The 21,379-nt window shown below is 35.8% G+C and overlaps 1 protein-coding gene across 12 annotated transcripts in view; it reads right to left on the bottom strand.

The window, feature by feature from the left end:
- Positions 1 to 21,379, bottom strand: part of STAU2 (staufen double-stranded RNA binding protein 2) — a 314,299-nt gene that overhangs the window by 260,929 nt on the left and 31,991 nt on the right. For all 12 annotated transcript variants that reach the window (XM_047783746.1, XM_047783751.1, XM_047783744.1 and 9 more), the window contains 2 exons: positions 13,436 to 13,595; positions 4,320 to 4,455 (listed from right to left, as the gene is read on the bottom strand). In XM_047783746.1, coding sequence (XP_047639702.1) covers positions 4,320 to 4,455; positions 13,436 to 13,595 — 296 coding nt within the window. The remainder of the gene's footprint in view (positions 1 to 4,319; positions 4,456 to 13,435; positions 13,596 to 21,379) is intronic.

Raw genomic sequence — 21,379 nt, 5'->3', positions numbered from 1 at the left:
TACAACAAAGATGGGAGAACAAAAGCATAAAATGTCCTCCAATCTTTGCATCTTCTACTCTGTCATATAAATTTTTGTATGCATTCAATTTTATAATATATATTAGTGAACAGTGAGAAATGAGAGAGAAAAAGATGTCCTACACATACTCATTTTCAAACATCTTGGGTGCAAAAATAGAGACACAAGTATTTTAGAATCCAGGTTGTACCCACAGTTAGCTCACAGAAAAATCTTTTTTTCTCCAGCCATCATAAAACAGGGCAGAGAGGGGAGGGAGGCCTTTTTATGAGTTCCTCCCTAGGCCTTTGAATGAGTTCAAGTGGAGAAACCTCATCAGGGAAAAAAAAAAAAAACAGATTTAAAAAATATCATGGGTAATGTCTAATTATTAATTGATATTATTTTAAGTAGAATATGAAAAGACCTTTTCAAAAATCCCTCTAAATGATATCTGTTTCTTGGACTTCTTAACCTTTCATTCCCTGCCTTATTATGTACTGATTCATCTGGAATCTGACAAGGAGAAGAGCATCTCCTCTGATCTATGGCTCCAAATTTCCCTGTATCACATTCAGGTGTGTCATCTACAAATTAAGGTCATATGTGAAATCATCATTTTAACAGACTAATGAGTAATGGTTAGATTTGCCCTTTTGTGAGCAGAGAGCTTTTAAGTTGAAACATGGTTTGGCAGCTAACCAATACTTACTTATTTTATTTTTACCATTTTGTGATCAGCAGAAATTTCTAAAGACTCTCCAAAAATCTGAAAGGGAAAGTCCACTTTATCCATTAAATGGAAATGGCCTAAGTCACAACCCTTTAGAGAAGTCATTTAAAAATTCTTACAAACAAAAATAAACAAATGGGACCTAATTAAACTTAAAGGCTTTAGCAGAGCAAAGGAAACCATAAACAAAATGAAAAGATAACCTTTAGAATAAGAGAAAACATGTGCGAACAATGCTACTGACAGAGGATTAATTTCCAAAATATACAAACAGCTTATACAGCTCAATATCAAAAAACAAACAACACACTCAAAAAAGGCAGAAGACCTAAATAGACCTTCTCCAAAGAAGACATACAGTTGGCCAACAGGCGTATGAAAAGATGTTCAAGATGGCTAATTACTAGAGAAATGCATACAATTACACTGAGGTACCACCTCACACCAGTCTACAAATAATAAATGCTGGAAAGGGTGTGGAGAAAAAGGAACCCTCCTTTAACACCGGTGGGAATGTAAATTGGTACAACCATTACGGAGGACAGTATGGAGGTGTCCTTAAAAACTAAAAGCAGAGTTACCGTTTGATCTTGTATTCCCACACCTGGGCCTATATTGGGAAAAGATGAAAACTCTAATTCAAAAAAATACATGCACTCCAATATTCACAGCAGTACTATTCACAGTAGCCAAGACATGGAAGCAAACTAAATGTCCACTCACAGGTGAATGGATAAAGAAGACATGGTGTATACACACACACACACACACACACACACACAAAATATTACTCAGCCATAAAAAAGAATGAAATAATACCATCTGCAGCAACACGGATGGACCTAGAGATTAGTATACTAAATGAAGTCAGAGAAAGACTAATATATATCATATGTGGAATCTTAAAAAAAAATGATAGAAATGAACTTATTTACAAAACTGAAATAGACTCCAAGACACAGAAAACAAACTCATGGTTACCAAAGGAGATGGCAGGGAGTGATAAATTAGGAGTTTGGGATTAACATACGCATATCACTATATATAAGACAGGTAAACAACAAGGATCTACTGCACAGCACAGGGAACTATACTCAGTATGTTGTAATAACCTATAAAGGAAAAGAATCTGAAAAAGAGGAGTTCCTGTTGTGGCTCAGGGATAATGAACCCAAATAGTATTCATGAAGACACAGGTTAGATCCCTGGCCTTGCTCAGTGGGTTAAGGATCCAACATTGCTGTGAGCTGTGGTCTACGTCGCAGATGTGGCTTGGATATGGCACTGCTGTGGCTGTGGTGTAGGCCAGCAGCTGCAGCTCCAATTGAACCCCTAGCCTGGGAATTTCCATATGCCACAGGTGCAGCCCTAAAAAGACAAAAAAAAAAAAGAGAAAGAAAAAGAAAGAATTTGAAAAAGAATATATATACTGGTCTGGAAAAAAATTTTAAGCATCAGCAAGTATGTGATCACACAGGAGAATTTCTTAGGCATAAAAGCAGTTGAAGAAATCACACCCAAAAAAATTAACACGTTAGAGCACATAACATTTAAGAGTTAGTACATTCATACAACTGGGTCATCATGCTGTACAGTAGAAAAAAACTGTATTGGGGAAATAACAACTTAAAAAATTAAAAAATAAATTTTTTAAACAGTGCATTAAAACAAACACAAAATGAAAAGCTAATTTTTTAAAAGAAGAAAAGTCAAACAAATAGAGTAAACTTTAATTCTAATATCCTCAACACACAGACATGTGAAGAATGATCAAGTGATATAATAAACAGCAAATTAATATAGACAAGTCAAAAATGGTAACCAATAAATATGTGAAAAATTGCTGAAGAGCTCCCTCGTGGCTCAGAAGACTAAGGATCCAGCATTGTCACTACTATGGCTTGGGTCACTGCTGTGGCGTAGGCTCAATCCCAGGCCCAGGAACTTTCTCATGCCACAAGTGCAACCAAAAAAAGAAAAGAAAAGAAAACTTTTGAGCCTCATAAGTAATTAAAAAAAAAATTTTAAACATACCACTTTTCAACCATCAAACAAGACATGTTTTAAACTCAGTGTTGTCAGATTAGTATGAAATACACTATAAGGAATTAGTACAAACTTTAATGTAATTTGGTAATATATTATTCTTTTTAACCCAATGTCCCCCTTATAGTAATCTATCTTAAGGAAATAATCAGTGAGGTGAACAAAAACTTGTATATAAAGATTGTTTACTGAAAATTGTTTATAATGGTCAAAAAAACGGGGTAGAAAACAATACAGGTGATCAAAACAAGTATATTTAGTTTATATACTCATCAAGTATTCCTTGTTTACACCTGTATAAACACCTGTAAAATACACCCTAGCCATATTTAGCATTATAAAACCATCAAAAATATCTTTAAAGATTACTTAAAAATATGAAAAATGCCATCTTAACTAAGAGAAAGAGGGCACAGTATTGCATATTCAAAATAAATAAACTATGATATATTCAAAGAAACATTATTCAGCAAGAAAACATGGCAGAATCCAGGTTCAAGGAACACGGATGAATCTCAAAAACCAAAAAAACAAAAACCAACAAAACAGGAAAACCATTACATGAAATGAAACAAGCCAGACATGAAAGAATAAATATTGTATAAGTCTATTTACAGGACTTCAAGGACAGGCAAAACTAATCTATGGTGACAGAACCAGGCTTTACTTCTGGGAGATGTCTCAAGAAGGTGATGGAAATGCTCCCGATCTTCATGGGGTGGTAATCACATGAGGACACATATTATGTAAAAGGTCATCAAATAAACTATAAATATCTATGTACATAAATAAAACAATAGTCATGAAGCTGTACATTTAAGATTTGTGCATTTTACCATTCATATATTATACCTCCATAAAGTAACACAGAAATTGTACATAAAGGATAATTTCCATTTGGTTAAATATATTTATGTGAAAGGAATAAAAAGAATGTAAAACATCAAACTATTAAAAACATTTAGTTCTGGGATTGCATATTATTTGCATTTTTAACCTTCTGCATTTTTCACATTCTCTACATCACAGGGTTTCTTGACTTTTATAAATGATCAGGGAAAAAAACTAAACTTAAAAAAAAAAATCTGCCATGCTTGCAACAGAAAATTGTTATAACTATCAAAAATTATTCAATGTGCAGAAAGACTTAGTAAGTCCTTCCAACAATCTTCCTAAAATTATAAACACTCATGTTTGCAATGTATTCAGACAAATGAAGAAAAGTATTAATTAAGCTAAGCATCTGCTTGGTGAATAAATGACCAAGACAAGTGGGAAGCCCGCACCACACTGTAGAAAGACTTTAAAACATGGTCCTGCCTGCAACAAACAAGGACTCGCCTGACTCAATATATCAGTTCCTGAAAAAGCTTTTTTAATTATTACTTTAAATATTGCTTTTAAGCCTCACATATATAAATTCCACACAAAATGTCCCAAGTGAGTTTTCTTTACAACAGAAATACCCTTTGATTTTTAGAAACTTTTACAATATGCATAAAATAATAAATAAGAACAAAACCAAAGAAGATATACAAACCTCTGATTGTACATGCCCCGAAAGTTGTAATTAGCTCTATAATTTGGGAAAGGCTTTGGATCTAATGGCCTGTAGATGGCAGGCTCTCCCCTTTTCATAGCAAGCCCATTCAGTTCCACAGTTGGAGTTATACTACCTGTTTAAAAGAAATATTAAAGGCACACAAGTGAAATATTTCCATTAAAAAAGCATGCAATCGATATTTATTTCACATATAATTACCATGGAAGAAGGTGGGAGTGAATGGCCCTTCCGCGTGATTTTCTAAGAGGGTGCATAAGCTACATAAACAGGAAAATCATCTCTAATGAAATTTCTCTAAGGTGTTGGCAACATTTCCTGTAGATTAATGACCAAAAATTCAACTTTATAGTCACACTATTTCAAAACAAAGAAAAGAGAAGATTCCTATATCGCTTAATTTGGATATTGTGAAACAAGCACTGAACTTCAAAGTTACTCCAGAAAGTTTACGTTTATTTAATATTGTTTAATTTTTAAATTTTTAATCTTTAATGAAAAATATCTTCAGTGAATATGTTAATTTATATTTTGGTAATCAAGCAACTGAATTAGCAATAAATACGGGTCATCAGTAATTCTTATACTTATCTAATGAAAATTAATTTTTCAATTTTTTCTATAACCAACAACAGGATAAAGTTGTAAGTAATTCTTTCTGTGGATAATCTTTAAAGATACACACTGAAGCACTAATGGATGAGGTGATATATTGAGATTTGCTTCAAAATAATTCAGAAAAGACAGAGATGGAGAAACAAGACTAGCCTCCATGTGTGGGTAACTGTTGCGGCTGATGACAAGTACAGGGATGTTCAACATTTACTCTTTATACTTTTGTAAAAGTTTGAAAAATCCCATAATACATTACACACAGTATACAATTATTATGTCAAGTTACTTTAAGTGCCAAAAAAGGTTATTTTATAAAACATATATATAATACATACATATAATATATTCCATATAGCAAATCACAAAAAAAAATGAATCTAAAGCTTTCATAGAGGGTAGAATTTATTTCCAATGTAAATTCTGTACTATTTCATTTGAATTATGCCTTTTGAAGCATACATTTAAGACTCCATTCATCATGAGGAAAAATGGGTCCACTTATTAAAGCAGCAGAGAAAGTGGGGCACAAAGTACCAGTCAGTGGGTAGTGGAGCCTGACAAATGCACAACTGGCAGCCAGGTCACAAGCAATCCATCAAGAGTCATAAGCTGTTCATTTCATGTCTCATTTCTAAAGAATTCACATGAAACCACTGAAGAGTATAATAAGAACAGGAACTTAAACCAAGGTGAAGAAAAGGGGGAAAAAAAGGAGGCGGGAGGACAAAGGAAGAAGCAGGAAAGAAAAAGATAAAGATAAGGAAAACAGCAAAGAAAAGTTAACATACTAAATAGTAAGTCCAATTAGTCCAAACCCTGAATTTAATATACACCCTGAGGCAGAGGAAGAATAAGTCAAGCATAAAGGGATTCTCTTTTCTCTCTGTTTCATACACAGTTTTACCAAGGGGTAAGTAAGCTGCACAAACCTTAAGCATCCAGCTCCACGAATTAATACACATGCAAACATTCATTCAAGCACCACTCAGATCAAGACCTGAACATTTCCATCACCCAGAAATACCCAATCAATAACTACCTCCCACGTTACCCATTCTGACTTCTATCATCATAGATTAGTTTTGCCTACTCTTCAAATCTCAATACATATCAGTTTGTCTTGCTTCTTTCACTCAACACAACCCTTTGTTGAATATCAGTATCTCAAACTTCATTGCTGAATAGTAGTCCACTCAGTTCATCTAATCTGCTGTTGATGGGACATCTGGGTTGTTTCCAGTTTGAGTCTATTAAGTATAAAGCCATCTAGAACATTTTTTAATTAGTGTTTTAGCAGACACATATACTCTTTTCAGCTGGGTATACACCTAGCAGTGAAATCACTGGGTCACAGAGAGGTTTAACTTTATTAGAAACTGCTTAACAGTTTTCCAAAGTTTTTTTTTAACACCAAAGAGCTGTCTATGCATTTAAAAGTTTAAATTGTTCTTATTTCATAGAGACTTCAGTTTAATAATAGCTTAATTAATAGATTTATGCCATTATGAATTCTACTTTGCAATAAACATACAAACACAAATAGCATAAATTTCAAATGGGAAAAATTGAAAAGGAAAAAAAAGCTTGGAAGACCTCATCATTCATGTATGGCAATAAACAGGAAATTAATGTGTTTGAAATGACTAGTGAGATCATTTTTAATGCACTGGTAGGATATACTACATCTGCCACCCACACCAAAACTGCATTTTAAACTAGGTTTAAAGTATCGTACTCATATCATTTAAGTAAAGAAATGATCACTTATAAATTCCTCATCTGAAAGTAAGACTACATTACATTTTCTTCATAGAAATACTAGAAACTAGTGTTTGTGAAGGAGAGAAAAGCATAAAAGCACAAACCATCCAGAAATGGTTTTGACTCCTTAGTCCATCTATTTCTTACAGAACAAGACTAGCATCTCCACATGTGCAACCTCTCACGACGTACAATAATACTCTCACAGAAAACATTTAATGAATAACTCCAAATCTATGAGCTGCCTCCAGGAAATGCTAGGTGCCACTGTTGTTATCATGTGAGGGTTGGACCCAGCTTGCATAAAGATAATGACTACATAAGAATCCTCATGTATTTTATGGCTATAAAGTTGACACTGTAAATGCATAATCAGTTTTTAGTGGTTTTTAGATTATTATATTAAGGGAAATTTCTACATTTATCAGTGATAAAAATAAGAAGACTAATTAGCTATACAAACATACATAACAACTGTGGATTCCTATTATATGAAGATTAAAAAAAGTCACAACTAGTTTTCAAGGAGCAATGTATTACCAACATTTGAAGAAACAACTTTGTAGGAAGTTAGAAAGGTCCCTGGAACATAGCAGTCACTCAATAAACATTTGTTGAAAGAATGAATTGATTAATTCATCAATCAGGGCTCTTAGAGAAATGACTGGAGCCAAAGCAAGAAAAACACAAATGACCGAGGAGCACCTTATTGTGCCAGAAAGTAAGAAATATCCAAAGAATAATGAAATATCTGAAGGACACAGGAGTCAACCGAAAGTGCCATACCATTGGCCAAATCTGGGATAATTTGAGCATCAAAATAAATAATGACAGTAATAGACCATAAACCTGTAGATAAAATAGGAATCTAAGAGCCTATGTGATATAAATAAATAAGCAAAAAATGAGAAGGATCAGAAAGCTCTTGGGCAGAATGCCAACTCAAAAATCAAAAAAGAATATGGAATCAAAAACCCCCCTCTGGCAACTCTCAGACTAGTCACTGATTCAGACAAGAACCGTCAATGGATGCCAAATCTGGTGGGTAAAGGAAAGGTTGGTGAGGAACAGAGTATTTATATAGTCTCAAACTATCTCCTCAGAAAATACTTGTTAATTACACTATTTAATAATAAAACATACTTGTTAATTAACTTCATGATAGAGAAGCCTGACACATATACTCTTCACCAAGAGGCAAAAGTCATCCCTAATGGGACAAATCAATATCATATATCTCCTGATAAGAAACATGGGATGACCCCAGGTCACTTCCATGGTCACTCATGCTAAAAATGCATAAATCATAAGGAAACAGCAGACAAACTCGAGTGAAGGGCATTCTACAAACAACATATAGAAACATCAAGGTCATAAAAGACAAGACTGAGGAACTGTTTCAGACTGAAGTGGAATGAAGAAAAACAGTACGCCCATGATTCTGATTAAATGCTGGACCTACAAAGGATGTTACTGGGATCACCAGGGAAATCCGAATGGAGGCTGGACAACACAGCGTTTCCGGCTGACGTTAACTTCCTGATAAGACATCGTCGGTGTACCTGGAAAATACACACTCAAGTGCTAAGGGGTAAATGGGGCCTCACATGCATAATTATTCTCAAATGGTTCAGAAATGTTGACTGTTTCTGGGTGATGGGTCCCTGGGAGCTCTATGTACTCCTTCTACAAAATTTATTTACATTGGAAACTATTTCTTTTTTTAAAAAAAAAAAAGTTTTTAAATAATAAGAGGAAAGAGAAAGCAAAGTAGTTCTATGAAACACTCCTCATTAACTGGCAGATTACCCATGCTGTGCTGAATTTAACTCCTCTCTGGGATGTAACTACTGGTTAAGGCCCATCTACTTACTGTGAAGTTCAAGACTGGAGTGCAGAAAGGAAAAGACTATCTTTTCAACAAATATTGCTAAAGGAAAAAAAAAATCTTGAACCCCACCTCACATCATACATAAACCTCAATTCCTGACAGACTATAAATCTAAACTTAAAAGATAAAATAATAAAATTTCTAAAAATAAGATGAGGTTATCTTCACAATTTTGTGGCAGATAAAGATGTCCTAAATAGCACACAAAAAAAGCACTACCATTCTAGCAATCCCACTTTGGATATCTATCCCCAAAAAACAAAAACACTAACTCAAAAAGATATACACACCCCCATGTTCAGGGAAGCAAGCTAAGTGTCCACTGATGGGTGAATATATAAGGAAGAAGGAATACAGCCACACAATGGACTATTACTCAGCAATAAAAAATGACATTTTGTGATTTGAGACAACATGGATGGATCATGAAGACATCATGCTAAGTGAAATAAATCAAATACCCTATGACCTCACTTATATGTGGAATCTACAAAAAGAAAACATAAAAAATTAGAACTCATTGATAGACAACAGACCAGTGGTTGCCAGAGTTAGCAGATGAGGATAATTATAATAGGTAAACAGGGTCAAAAGGTGCAAATTTCCAGGTATAAAATAACTAAGTCATGGGGATACAATATACAGTATGGTGACCATAGTTAATCATACTGTATTTTATATTTAAAAGTTGCTAAGGAGTTCCCGTCGTGGCGCAGTGGTTAACGAATCCGACTAGGAACCATGAGGTTGCGGGTTCGGTCCCTGCCCTTGCTCAGTGGATTAACGATCCGGCGTTGCCGTGAGCTGTGGTGTAGGTTGCAGACGCGGCTCGGATCCCGAGTTGCTGTGGCTCTGGCGTAGGCCGGTGGCTACAGCTCCAATTAGACCCCTAGCCTGGGAACCTCCATATGCCGTGGGAGCAGACCAAGAAATAGCAAAAAGACAAAAAAAAAAAAGTTAAAAGTTGCTAAGAGAGTAAATCTGAAAAGTTCTCATCACAAGAAAAAAAATGTGTAACCATGGATGGTGACAGATGTTAACTACTTACTGTAGTCATCACTTCACAACACATATAGACACCAGGTCAAGATTTTGTATACCTAAAACTAGTATGATGCTCTATGTCATCTATACTTCAATTTTTAAAAAGCACTAACTGTAAGAGAAAAGACTAATAGACAAGACTGAATTCATGTAAAAATTTCTGTTCTGGAGTTCCCGTTGTGGTTCAGTGGCTAATGAATCCAACTAGGAACAATGAGGTTGCGGGTTCGATCCCTGGCCTTGCTCAGTGGGTTAAGGATCTGGCGTTGCTGTGAGCTGTAGTGTAGGTTGCAGACGCGGCTCGGATCCCGAGTTGCTGTGGCTATGGCCAGTAGGCCAGTGGCTACAGCTCCAAGTAGACCCCTAGCCTGGGAACCTCCATATGCCGTAGGTGTGGCCCTAGAAAAGGCAAAAAGACAAAAAAAAAAATTTCTGTTCTTCAACGTGCACCATTTGGAGCACAGAAAGATATCTGCAATACACGTATCTGTCAAAGAATATGGATCCAGAACATGTAAGAACCATATGTCAATAAAATACAGAAAAAATTAAAAATCAGACAATGTGGGTTTTTTAAAATGGAAAAAATACTTTAACAGGGAAGATCCTAATGCCAACAGGTACATGAAAGGGTGCTCACTTTAATTAGTAGGGAAAAGCAAATTAAAACCACAATGAAATACTGCTATATCCCCAGAAGAATAGGTAGAAAATTTGAAAGCTAAAGACACCCTACTTTAACAGGGTTATGGAAAGCTCTCATTTACTGCTACTGGGAGGGAAACATGATAACTGACACTGTATTAATAGTGAACACATGAATAACCTATGACCCAACAACTCCAATCCTAGATACATCCCCAACAGAAATGTATACATACAAGAATGTTTATCGACAGGGACCTGCTGATGGCATAGGAAAACCTGCTCAATGTTCTATGATAGCCTATCTGGGAATAGATATGTGTATGTGTATACCTGACTCACTCGCCTGTTCAGCAAAATTAAAACAGCATTGTAAATCTACATCAATAAAAAAAAAATTTTAAAAGAATGTTCATAGCATTATCATACTATTATTTCTAACCCCAAACTGTAAACAACCCAAATGTCCACCATCATTATAATGAATAAGTAAACAGCACCTAGCAGAGATACGCTATGCTATTAATACACAATGTGGATAACTCTCACAAACATAACATTCGGAAAACAAGCTATCTCAAAAAGAGCATGGTGCATGATTCCAACGAGCAGGCACACGCATCTAAGACGACAGAAAGCAGAACGGTGGTTTCCTTTGGAGTTGGTGAACCACTAGAAAGGGGCATGAGGGAGCTTCTGAGGCACTGGTAATTAAAGCCTGCTATACTCGTAAAGCATTCACAGGGCAAAATTCCATCAAGGTGCTGCAATAATAATTTGTGTGCTTGTTGGTACATATTATATTATATTTTAAAGTTTACCCCTCAAAGTCTACTCATTCTCTCAGCTCACTGCAACATCCAAAGACGGAAACTCTTTATCGCCACTGGTCTCTCTCCTGTTTCCTTCCTCTGACTCCTTTGCTAGTTTACCTGCTATAATCCTTGGACATAGACTTGACCCAAAGCTCAGCACACAACTGCTTTTGCTTCACAGCACCTGGCCTCGAGGGCGAGTCCACAAGTGTGGCTTTCACCAGTGGGTCAGTCACAGTTGTCCTTCTGTCTGTGCCAACTGCTGTGACAACGCTCTGGCAGAATAGGGGGGCTACAGCAGTTAACGCTCCTGAATGTCTTTTCTTTCTTTACCCATAAACAATGGCAGTGGTTTCCTAACGGAATTTGCTTTTAAGTATTTTCCACCTTCCAGTCACATGTCAAACTCAACTTCCTAAATTGCTCTTTTAAACACATCATTCACCTGCTCATAAAAATTAATCCCCCAAATTACAGATAATATTTATATCCTAAAGCTGCATTCAAGTCCATCGCAACCTGCTCTCTAGACTTATCTCTTACTAACCACTTACCTGCACTATTTAAAAAACACCTACAAAAAAATTTTTTGGGGAGTTCCCGTCATGGCGCAGTGGTTAATGAATCCGATTAGGAACCATGAGGTTGCGGGTTCGATCCCTGGCCTTGCTCAGTGGGTTAAGGATCCAGCGTTGCCGTGAGCTGTGGTGTAGGTTGCAGACGCGGCTCGGATCCCACATTGCTGTGGCTCTGGCATAGGCCGGCGGCTATAGCCCCGATTGGACCCCTAGCCTGGGAACCTCCATATGCCATGGGAGCGGACCAAGAAATAGCAAAAAGACAAAAAAAAAAAATTTTTTTTTTTTTTTGGCTAAATCTGTTGTCCAAATTCCTATTCCAATGCCTTTCCTCAAGTATTCCCTCAGCCTGGAATATTCCTTCTCTCCCCTAAACTTGCCTACTTTCCATTCAAGACCAATATCTCACAGCAAGTGCTTCAGCCCAGTGCATGTTTATCATTACTTAACAATACTGATGGCTGTTATCACTCACTGGGGACCTGATCTTTAAGCACTAAGTTATGTGTTTTATGTAAACAACTGTAAAATTCTCATAGAAAAAGATAACGGTTTATATCTCTTAGATATGTTAAAGCAAATGCTTAATAAAAAGAGGTAGTGGTGTGATGCTAATTATCAACCAGCAATCTGAAGTTTCTTAAAAGTTAAAAAAATAAACAGCCTCTTACCAACTTCAAGCTGAATAGCTTTTTTGCTTTATTATAATAATATTTTGGCTTATTTACGCTTACTTAATAAATACTGGAATCAGCTGAACAGATGCAAAAGGACTGGTGCTAGGAAAGTCACAGAGTTCTGCAAAGAGCAGTCCTTGAAAAAGAAGAGTGTCTACCCAGCACTTATGCACATGGGGAAGAAAGAAGCGTCTGGCCTGCGGATGAGCACAAGCATGTAGACTATAATTAAACAGACTAGAGAGAGAGTCGGCAGCAAAATATTTTTTTCACTCCATCACAAAAATACCTCTCAGAAGGTAACGACTTGCATTAATAACTTGACAGACGAGTAAATAGACTTAGGGTTGGTACTCAACTATGGAACTTTATTAACTTGGCGCCATCAGTTCCTGCACTGTGTCCAACACAGGTCTGCTCCTCCCAATAGATAATTGGACATATACTGTATGCAATCAGAACAACCTTTAAAATTATTCTCAGGAGCTTAAAATTAGAACACTCATTTACTCAGCAGTGTATTACACATAAATGGGGTGGTTTTTTTTTTTTTGGATTTGAAGGTTTCTTGACAAACTTCATGTGAATGTTCTAAATGTAAATGGTTCTATCAACACATTTAACAACAAACAAAATAATAAGCTGCTTAGAGTTAATGTACAGTTTTCTATTGAACTAAAGAAAATCATTTTTAATTACGAAAACATATATTTTAAAAGAGAAACTGATCATGTCTACCTTCACTTTAGGAAGAACTCAGTCCTATTTTTTGTTCTTTGTAACCAGACATCTTTGTGCCAACATTGAAAAAGTAAAAAATTCACCTTTAAGAGTGCAAATTTTTAAAATAAATTACCTTCTTTATTAAAGCAAATATTTAAAATAAAATCTACTAAAGAAATTTTTTTAAGTAATTATCACAATCACCTTCTTCATGGTCTCACCTGTCTTTATGGTCTGCTCTATTAATACCTGTTGACTATGCAACTGGCCTGTTTGAAGGAAAATACAGAGAACAGCACATGCAGAACATGACAACACAAAAGAAGGAAACGAGTCAGGGCCATACCTGGGTTATTATTAACATTACTTTTGGGTGGCTTCTGAACTGGTTTGGGAAGCGTAGATTCAGCTAAAGCCTTATTAGCGACAGCTTGCTGGGCCTTCTTTATACTGCTCCCTTCGGATTCCCATGTCTGCTCCCCAAGACTCAGTTGCACTGAGAACATCTTGGAAAAACATAAAGAGACAAAGAAAACATTGAAATGTTTCAGGAAATAAAATGTGCTGTTCGAAAGAAAAACAGACCTCAGAATCAAAATTTTAGAGCTAGAGGTGAGCTTACAGATCATCTGCAATAAAAATTTTATTCTAGTATCTAGTGAAAGAATTTTAAAAGATTGTGCCAAATTCTGTTGGAGCCTATCCCAAGGCTTAACAGCAGCTCTAAGTGTACATTTTGGGTAGAATGTATCAAGAAAATAGCTTCCCTAAATGGAATCATATTGTTAATATCATTCACACAGTCCTCAAAAAAAAAAAAAAAAAATAGAACAAAGAGTAAAAGAAACTATATGAGAATCCAAACGGTTCTGTCTTTATAACCTTTACATATCTAATTCCTTAAACTTTATACTTGGTACAATCAAGTCAATGAGTCAAGCAGTCAAGCAACCCAATTAAATATTCTGTGACCAAGAAACTCTCGATCCTCCACAACCAACCTTTAACTGGTCACCAAATTCACTCAGTTTTAACCCATAAATATTTCTCAAATCTCTTTCCTCTTTCTGCCAGCGATACTGCTGCACTGGATACAGCCTTTCGTCACCTTAACTTAGATGTAATTATCTCCCAATGGACTGTTAGTGAAACTATCTTTCCTAAAACTCAAATACAATTGCATCACTCCAAATACCAGATTAAAAACCTTTGATTATTCCCCTTGTAGCAGGACACAAAGAAGCTACCCGTGCATCTTCATTTCACACCTCCCCCTTCCCTTGCATATCCTAGTGTTCCGTTTACACTGTATTTCTGTATGTGCCCCCCAAATCTACTGTTCACCTTTAAAATTTAGGATCAAGTTACTGGATGTACACACAATCTGCTCTTTTCTCCACAGACAGCTTACTACTTTGTAGAAGTACAAAGTATGAACCTCAAAATACTTACTAGTTATGAAGAAATAAACGTGTCTTTGCAGAAAAGAGATCAGGTAGAAAATACCTTTAACAACCAAGTGATTAAAGTTAGCATCATCAATAATCATACACGTGGACATCGTGTGCCTCCAGATATGATCCAATGACACGTATGTAGCATCCTTGGCCAAAAATGTCTACCCTAAATCTAATCATAGGGAAACAATCAGACAGATCTAGATTATGGCATATTCTATAGACAACTGATCTAAACTCTTCAAAAATGTCAACGTTATGAAAGGAAAAAAATAAAACAAAAGAATGCATGGGGGCTGTCCTACATTAAAGGATGCTAATGAAACATGAAAAAACATGATAAAGTATAACATAAGATTCATGACTGGATTTGGAGTGGGAAGAAGAAAACTATAAAGGGCATTTAGAGATGAGCCAGGGAAATTTGATTATAGACCATATACTAAATAATATATTCAGTCAATATTAAATTTCCTGACTGATGATAGCATACGGCTATGGAGAAGAATGTCTCTGGTCTTACAAGACAGATATACAAGTATTCAAGGATGATATCATGACAGCTGAAATTTATTTTCAAATTGTTCACAGAAAAGTACATATCTATACAGAAAGAGCAAGAAAAAAAGTAAGTGTAGCAATGTAGTAAATAAATTAATGATTAGTAAATCTGAAAGATACAGGTCCCCATTATACTATTCTTTCAATTTTTCCTATAGGTTTTCAATTTTTCAAAATACAGAGTTTGAAATATTTACAATCACTTGAAATTCAAAACATACACGTATCTGTTAAAAGTGAATAATTTTTTATTCTGATTTAGTTTTAAAATTTTACCTAAAACATATCTTTAATACATTCACCTGACTTTAAAATGATTTTTCAATGACTAGCTCTTTTGGTTTTCAAATTATGGTGTTTAACAAAGAACTCTGCCACAAAGAATGTCACAGCCTCCATTCTCCTCCAAATCAGTTCATGCTCCAGAACATTCCACACATTATTCTTCCACTCATTCATGTTCAAAACCTCAGTAGATTCTTTGTTTATCCTTGCCTTCCTAAGACTTCTTTAACAATGCCTCAAAACTGTTCGTTGCACATCCACCATTTATTGTTATGTGCAGTGTTAGGGAAGTACTTATTCTTTCCCTGTTTTCTTACTTCTTTGGAGTGAAATTGGAGTAATAAGAAAAGTAAAACAAAATGGTGTAAAGGCCCCCATTTGAAATGTAGAGATTGTTAAAATGGATGAAAAAGCAAAATCCAACCCTACACTACCTCCAAGTAATGCATTTACTACAAAGACATACGGTTTAAAAGGGGATAGAAAAATATATATATCATGATAACATAAATCAAGGAAAAGTGAGAATGATTATATTAATATCAACAATGCAGACTTCAGAGCAAAGACGAAGTCTTTAGGAAAGGCCATTTCCTAATGATAAAGGAGCCAATTACCAAGGAAGACAATAACACTTAGGCCAACTAATAACAGAACTTCAAAATATATGAGGCAGAAATTAACAGAACCACAAAAAGTAAGGAAGAATCCACAGTTAAAGTCAGAGATTCAACACCCCCTCTCAATAACTGATGTAACAATTACCAACCAGCCAGAAGACTACAGTAGACCTGAACAATACTATCAACCAACATAACCTAACTGCGATGTTTTTAAAATATTCAATCCCAAAAGAGCAAATTCTGACAAAGTATTTACCAAGATAGACAATATTCTGGACCATAAAACAAATCACAACAAATTTAAAGGAGTCAAGTAAGGCAAAGTATATTCTCTGACCACAATGGAATTAAATTATAAACTGATAACAAAAAGATCTCTGAAAAATCTTCAAATATCTGGAAACTAAATAACACATTTCTAAATAACCCATGGGTAAGAGAAGAAATCCAAAGGTAAAATAGCAAGTACTTTAAAGTGAATGAAAATGAAGATCCTACATCTCAGAAGGTGACACTAAAACAGTACTACAGGGAAATTTCTAGTACTGCCTACGCTAGAAAAGAAGGAAAGTCTCAAATAACTCAGCTTTAATCTTAAACGAGAATAAGGCCAAATCAAATCTCAAGTAAACAGGAAAAAAGTAATAAAGATAAAAGCAAACATAACAAAATGAAAAACAGAAAAACAACAGAGAAAAAAAAATCACAAAACCAAAAGCTGGTTCTTCGCAAAAACCAATAAAATTTGTAACTCTCTATGCAGACTAGTCATGAAAAAAAGAGAAGACAAATTACCAGTATCAAGAATGAGAGAGGTGGAGTTCCTGTTGTGGCACAGTAGAAACGACTAGGAACCATGGGATTGTGGGTTCGATCCCTAGCCTTGCTCAGTGGGTTAAGGATCTGGTGTTGCCGAGAGCTGTGGTGTAGGTCGCAGACGTGGCCCAAAAGCGGCTCGGATCCCAAGTTGCTGTGGCTGTGGTGTAGGCTGGCGGCTACAGCTCAGACTAGACCCCTGGCCTGGGAACCTCCATATGCCGCAGGCGCAGCCCTAAGAGGCAAAAAAAAAGGACAAAAAAAGAATGAGAGAGGTGACATCACGAAAGATTCTTAAAATATTAAAAAGACAACAAGGAAGGAGTTCTCTTATGCTACAGTGGGTTAAGGATCCAGTGCTGTCACTGCAGCAGCTGGGATGAGGGTTCAGTCCCGAGCCTGGGAACGTCCACATGCTGCAGATGCATCCAAAAATTAATTAGTTAATTAATTAATAAGGGAATTTTTTTAACAACTTTATGCCAATAAACTCAACCACATAGGTTCTTAAAAGCCACAGTTACTAAAGCTCATTCAAGAAGAAATAGGTAACCTGAATAGCTTTATGTCTGTTAAAGAAATTGAATTTGTAATTTAAAATCTTTCCACAAAGAAAATTCCCAGCCCACACGGTTTTGATGATAAATTCTATCACATATTTAAAGAAGAAATAATGTCAATGTACAAAAACTCCTCTCAAAAACTGAATTAGAAAGAATACCTCTCAACTTATTCTAAGAAGCTAACATGAACCTTGATACCAAAACCAGAATAAGATACTACCAGGAAAAACAAAATAAAACAAAACTACAGAACAATGCCTCTCATAAAGATAAAAATAAAAATCCTTAAAAAATTAATAAATGGAATCCATCAATACAGAAATGAGAAAATACACTGTAATCAAGCGTTTTATCCAGGAAGGCAAGAGGTGATTCTACATTTGCATATCAATTAATATAATTTACATTAAGAAATTAAAAATGTAAAAAAGCACATGACCATCTCAATCAATGTAGAAGAACCATATGACAAAAACCAACATCTATTCACTCTCAGGAAAAAAAAAAAGCATAAATGCAGTTCCCGTTGTGGCACAGCGGAAACGAATCCAACTAGGAACCATAAGGTTGTGGGTTCAATTCCTGGCCTCGCTCAGTAGGTTAAGGATTCGGCGTTGTTGTGAGCTGTGGTGTAAGTTGAAGATGCGACTCAGATCTGATGTTACTGTGGCTCTGGTGTAGGCGGGCAGCACCAGCTCTGACTGGGTCTGTAGCCTGGGAACTTCCACATGCTGCAGGTACGGCTCTAAAAATCAAAAAGAAAAAAAAAAGTATAAAAGCATTCCCTCAGTCTGATTAAAGGCATCTACAGAAAAAGCTACATCTAACATCACAATTAATGGGGCATCTTTATGACTGCTCATAAAGTTAGAAACAAGTTAGAGATTATCTGCTCTTACCACTTCTATTCAACATTGCACTGTAACTTCTAGCCAATGCAATCAGGCAAGAGAAATCAGTAAAATACATTTAGATTGGAAAGTAAGTTCTAAAACTGTCTTTATTCACAGTTTGTGGAATACGCAACAGCATCTAAAAAAGGGGGAGAAGGGCAAGTAGATTAAGTGATTTTAGCAAGACTGAAAGATGCTGGATCAATATAAAAAAGTCAGTGTATTTTTAAAGCAGACTCACAGATATAGAGAACAAACTAGCAGTTACCAGCAGGTGATGGGGAGGGGAAGTATAAGGGTGAAGAAGTGGGAGGTACAAACTATTAGGTATAAGATTGGCTCAAGGATGTTCTGTACAACATGGGGAGTATAGCCAATATTTTGTAATAACTATAAGTGGAAGTTAACCTTTAAAACTATTAAATTTTTAATTTTTAATGTATTATAAAAATAATCTATTTCCCACTTCTAACTTCTTTGGCCCTGTGCAGATTCCCTATATTAGAAAGGCAGTTATTTTTAGTTCTACTTGATAGTATAAATTAAAGTTAGGAGTTCCCATTGTGGCACAGTGGAAACAAATCCGACTAGTATCCATAAGGATGAGGGTTCGAGCCCTGGCCTTGCTCAGTGGATCGGGGATCCAGCTTTGCAGAGAGCTGTGATGTAGGACACAGAGGTGGCTCAAAAGCTGCATTGCTGTGGCTGTGGTATATGCCAGCAGCTGTAGCTCCAATTCAACCCCAGCCTGAGAACTTCTATATACCGTGGCTGCGGCCCTATAAAAGCAAAAAAAAGAGAGAGAAGTTAACCCACAATGGAAAAGTAGGAATTTTCAGATTCCTATACTCACATTTTTATTCTGCATACTCTCATATGTGTATATACACAAATGTTATACATATATTTCAATGATTTAATATGTATAAAATAAAATTATAACACAAAAAATTAGTGTATCTATACACTAGCAATGTTTAATAAGAACAATTATAAATTGAAATTTAAAAAACAATGCTACTTACAATAGCATCAAACACATAAAATACTTAAATATTAACCTAAAAATGAGAAACACTTGTCCAGTGAAAACTACAAAATACTGTTGAGAGAAATTAAAGAATATCTAAATAAATAAGACATACTTTGCTCATTTGTTCCCCAAATTGAGCTACAGATTCACAGCAGTTCTGTTCAAAATCCTAGCAAGGGGTTTTACAGAATGGACAATCTGACTCTAAAATTCATATGAAAATGCAAAAGATGCTGAATAGCTAAAACAATTCTGAAAGCGAGGAACAAAATTAGAGGGCTAGTGCTACCAGATTATAAAGCTACAGTAATCAAAACAGCATAAGATTTGAATAAAGATAGAAAAATAGACCAATAGAACAGAACAGCGTCCAGAAATAAACAAACACATATATGGACAGCTGATTTTTTACAAAGGTGCAAAGACAATGCAGTGGGGGAATGAGAATCTTTTCAGCAACTGGACATCCATATGCAAAAAAATAAAAAATAAACCTTGTTCCATATCTCGCCATCATATACAAAAATTCATTCAAAATGGCAATCAGACCTAAATATAAGGCTCAGATGTAAAAACTATATAACATCTAGAAGAAAACATAGGAGAAAATCTAATGACCTTTTATGGGGCAAAGATTTCTTGATACTAAATGATACTAAAAGTAAAATCTTTAAGAGAACAAATGGAGATCATCAAAACTAACAGTTACTGCTCTTCAAAAGACATTGTTAAAGAAAGAAAGAGACAAGTCACAAAGAAGGGGAAATACCTGCCAAGTACAAATCTAAGAAAGGATATGTATTCAGAATATACAAAAAGAGGCATTGCAGAAACTGGCAGAGCAGGAACACCAATAAAAAAGTGTCCACTGGAAGTTCCTATTGTGGCACAGCAGAAACGAAGCCAACTAGTATCCATGAGGATTTGGGTTCGATCCCCAGCCTCACTCAGTGGGTCTGGGATCCAGTGTTGCTGTGATCTGTGTTACAGGTTGCAGACGTGGCTCAGATCCCACACTGCTGTGGCTATGGCACAGGTCTGCAGCTATGGCTCTGATTCATCCCCTAGCCTGGGAACTTACATGTGCCACACATGTAGCCCTAAAAAGCAAAAAAAGAAAAGTATCCATCACATTATAAATACTTAATAGATATTTTACCAAGAATTTTTTTTTTTTTTTTTTTTGCTATTTCTTGGGCCGCTCCCATGGCATATGGAGGTTCCCAGGCTAGGGGTCTAATCGGAACTGTAGCCGCCAGCCTATGCCAGAGCCACAGCAACGCAGGATCCGAGCCGTGTCTGCAACCTACACCACAGCTCACACCAACGCCGGATCATTAACCCACTGAGCAAGGCCAGGGATCGAACCCGCAACCTCATGGTTCCTAGTCGGATTCATTAACCACTGCGCCACAACGGGAACTCCACCAAGAATTTTTTAAATCCTATATACTACTAACATAGAATGATGTAATTATTTGGGTACCTCCATCATCAACATAATTGCTAAGAATTTAAAAATCATCATTCCATTACACTACCCTAGAACAGGTATTATACTTCTCAAATTACAGATGAGAAAACTGAGATTCTGAATTAGTTGTTCAAAGCCACATAAGCTGGATAATGTAGGCAAAGATAAGGCCTGGTAAATCTAGAAAGAACTAAAAAAAAAAAAAAAAAAAAAAGGACTGCTTGGCTTTAAGGCCATTAGGCACTACCTGCCTCAGTGACATCTATTCCACTTGAAACCTTCTCAAAGTGCCAGTATGAGAGCGGCTTTCCTAACACTTAGTCATGCACACTGACAACATATCAAAACAGGGAAATAAAGGAAAAGAGGAAAATACCACTTTATATTATTCTTGACTTTTCCTTAAATTCTACATTGTAACAGCCTTTCTTTTGAGACTTGAGAAAATCACAACAATTCATAGGAAAAATAAAGAACCGTATTTAGGTACCTGAGAGATATAGCAATGTCGTAATAACCCACATTACCAAAAGGTATAACAAATTACTTGTTATAATTTAAAATGTGCATAAAAACAAAAGGGGA

The sequence above is a fragment of the Phacochoerus africanus genome, chromosome 6 (assembly GCF_016906955.1).
Source record: "Phacochoerus africanus isolate WHEZ1 chromosome 6, ROS_Pafr_v1, whole genome shotgun sequence".
In the NCBI taxonomy this organism is placed as follows: Eukaryota; Metazoa; Chordata; class Mammalia; order Artiodactyla; family Suidae; genus Phacochoerus; species Phacochoerus africanus.
The sequence above is the reverse complement of the archived record's forward strand: the minus strand, read 5'-3'. Positions and strand labels throughout refer to the sequence as shown.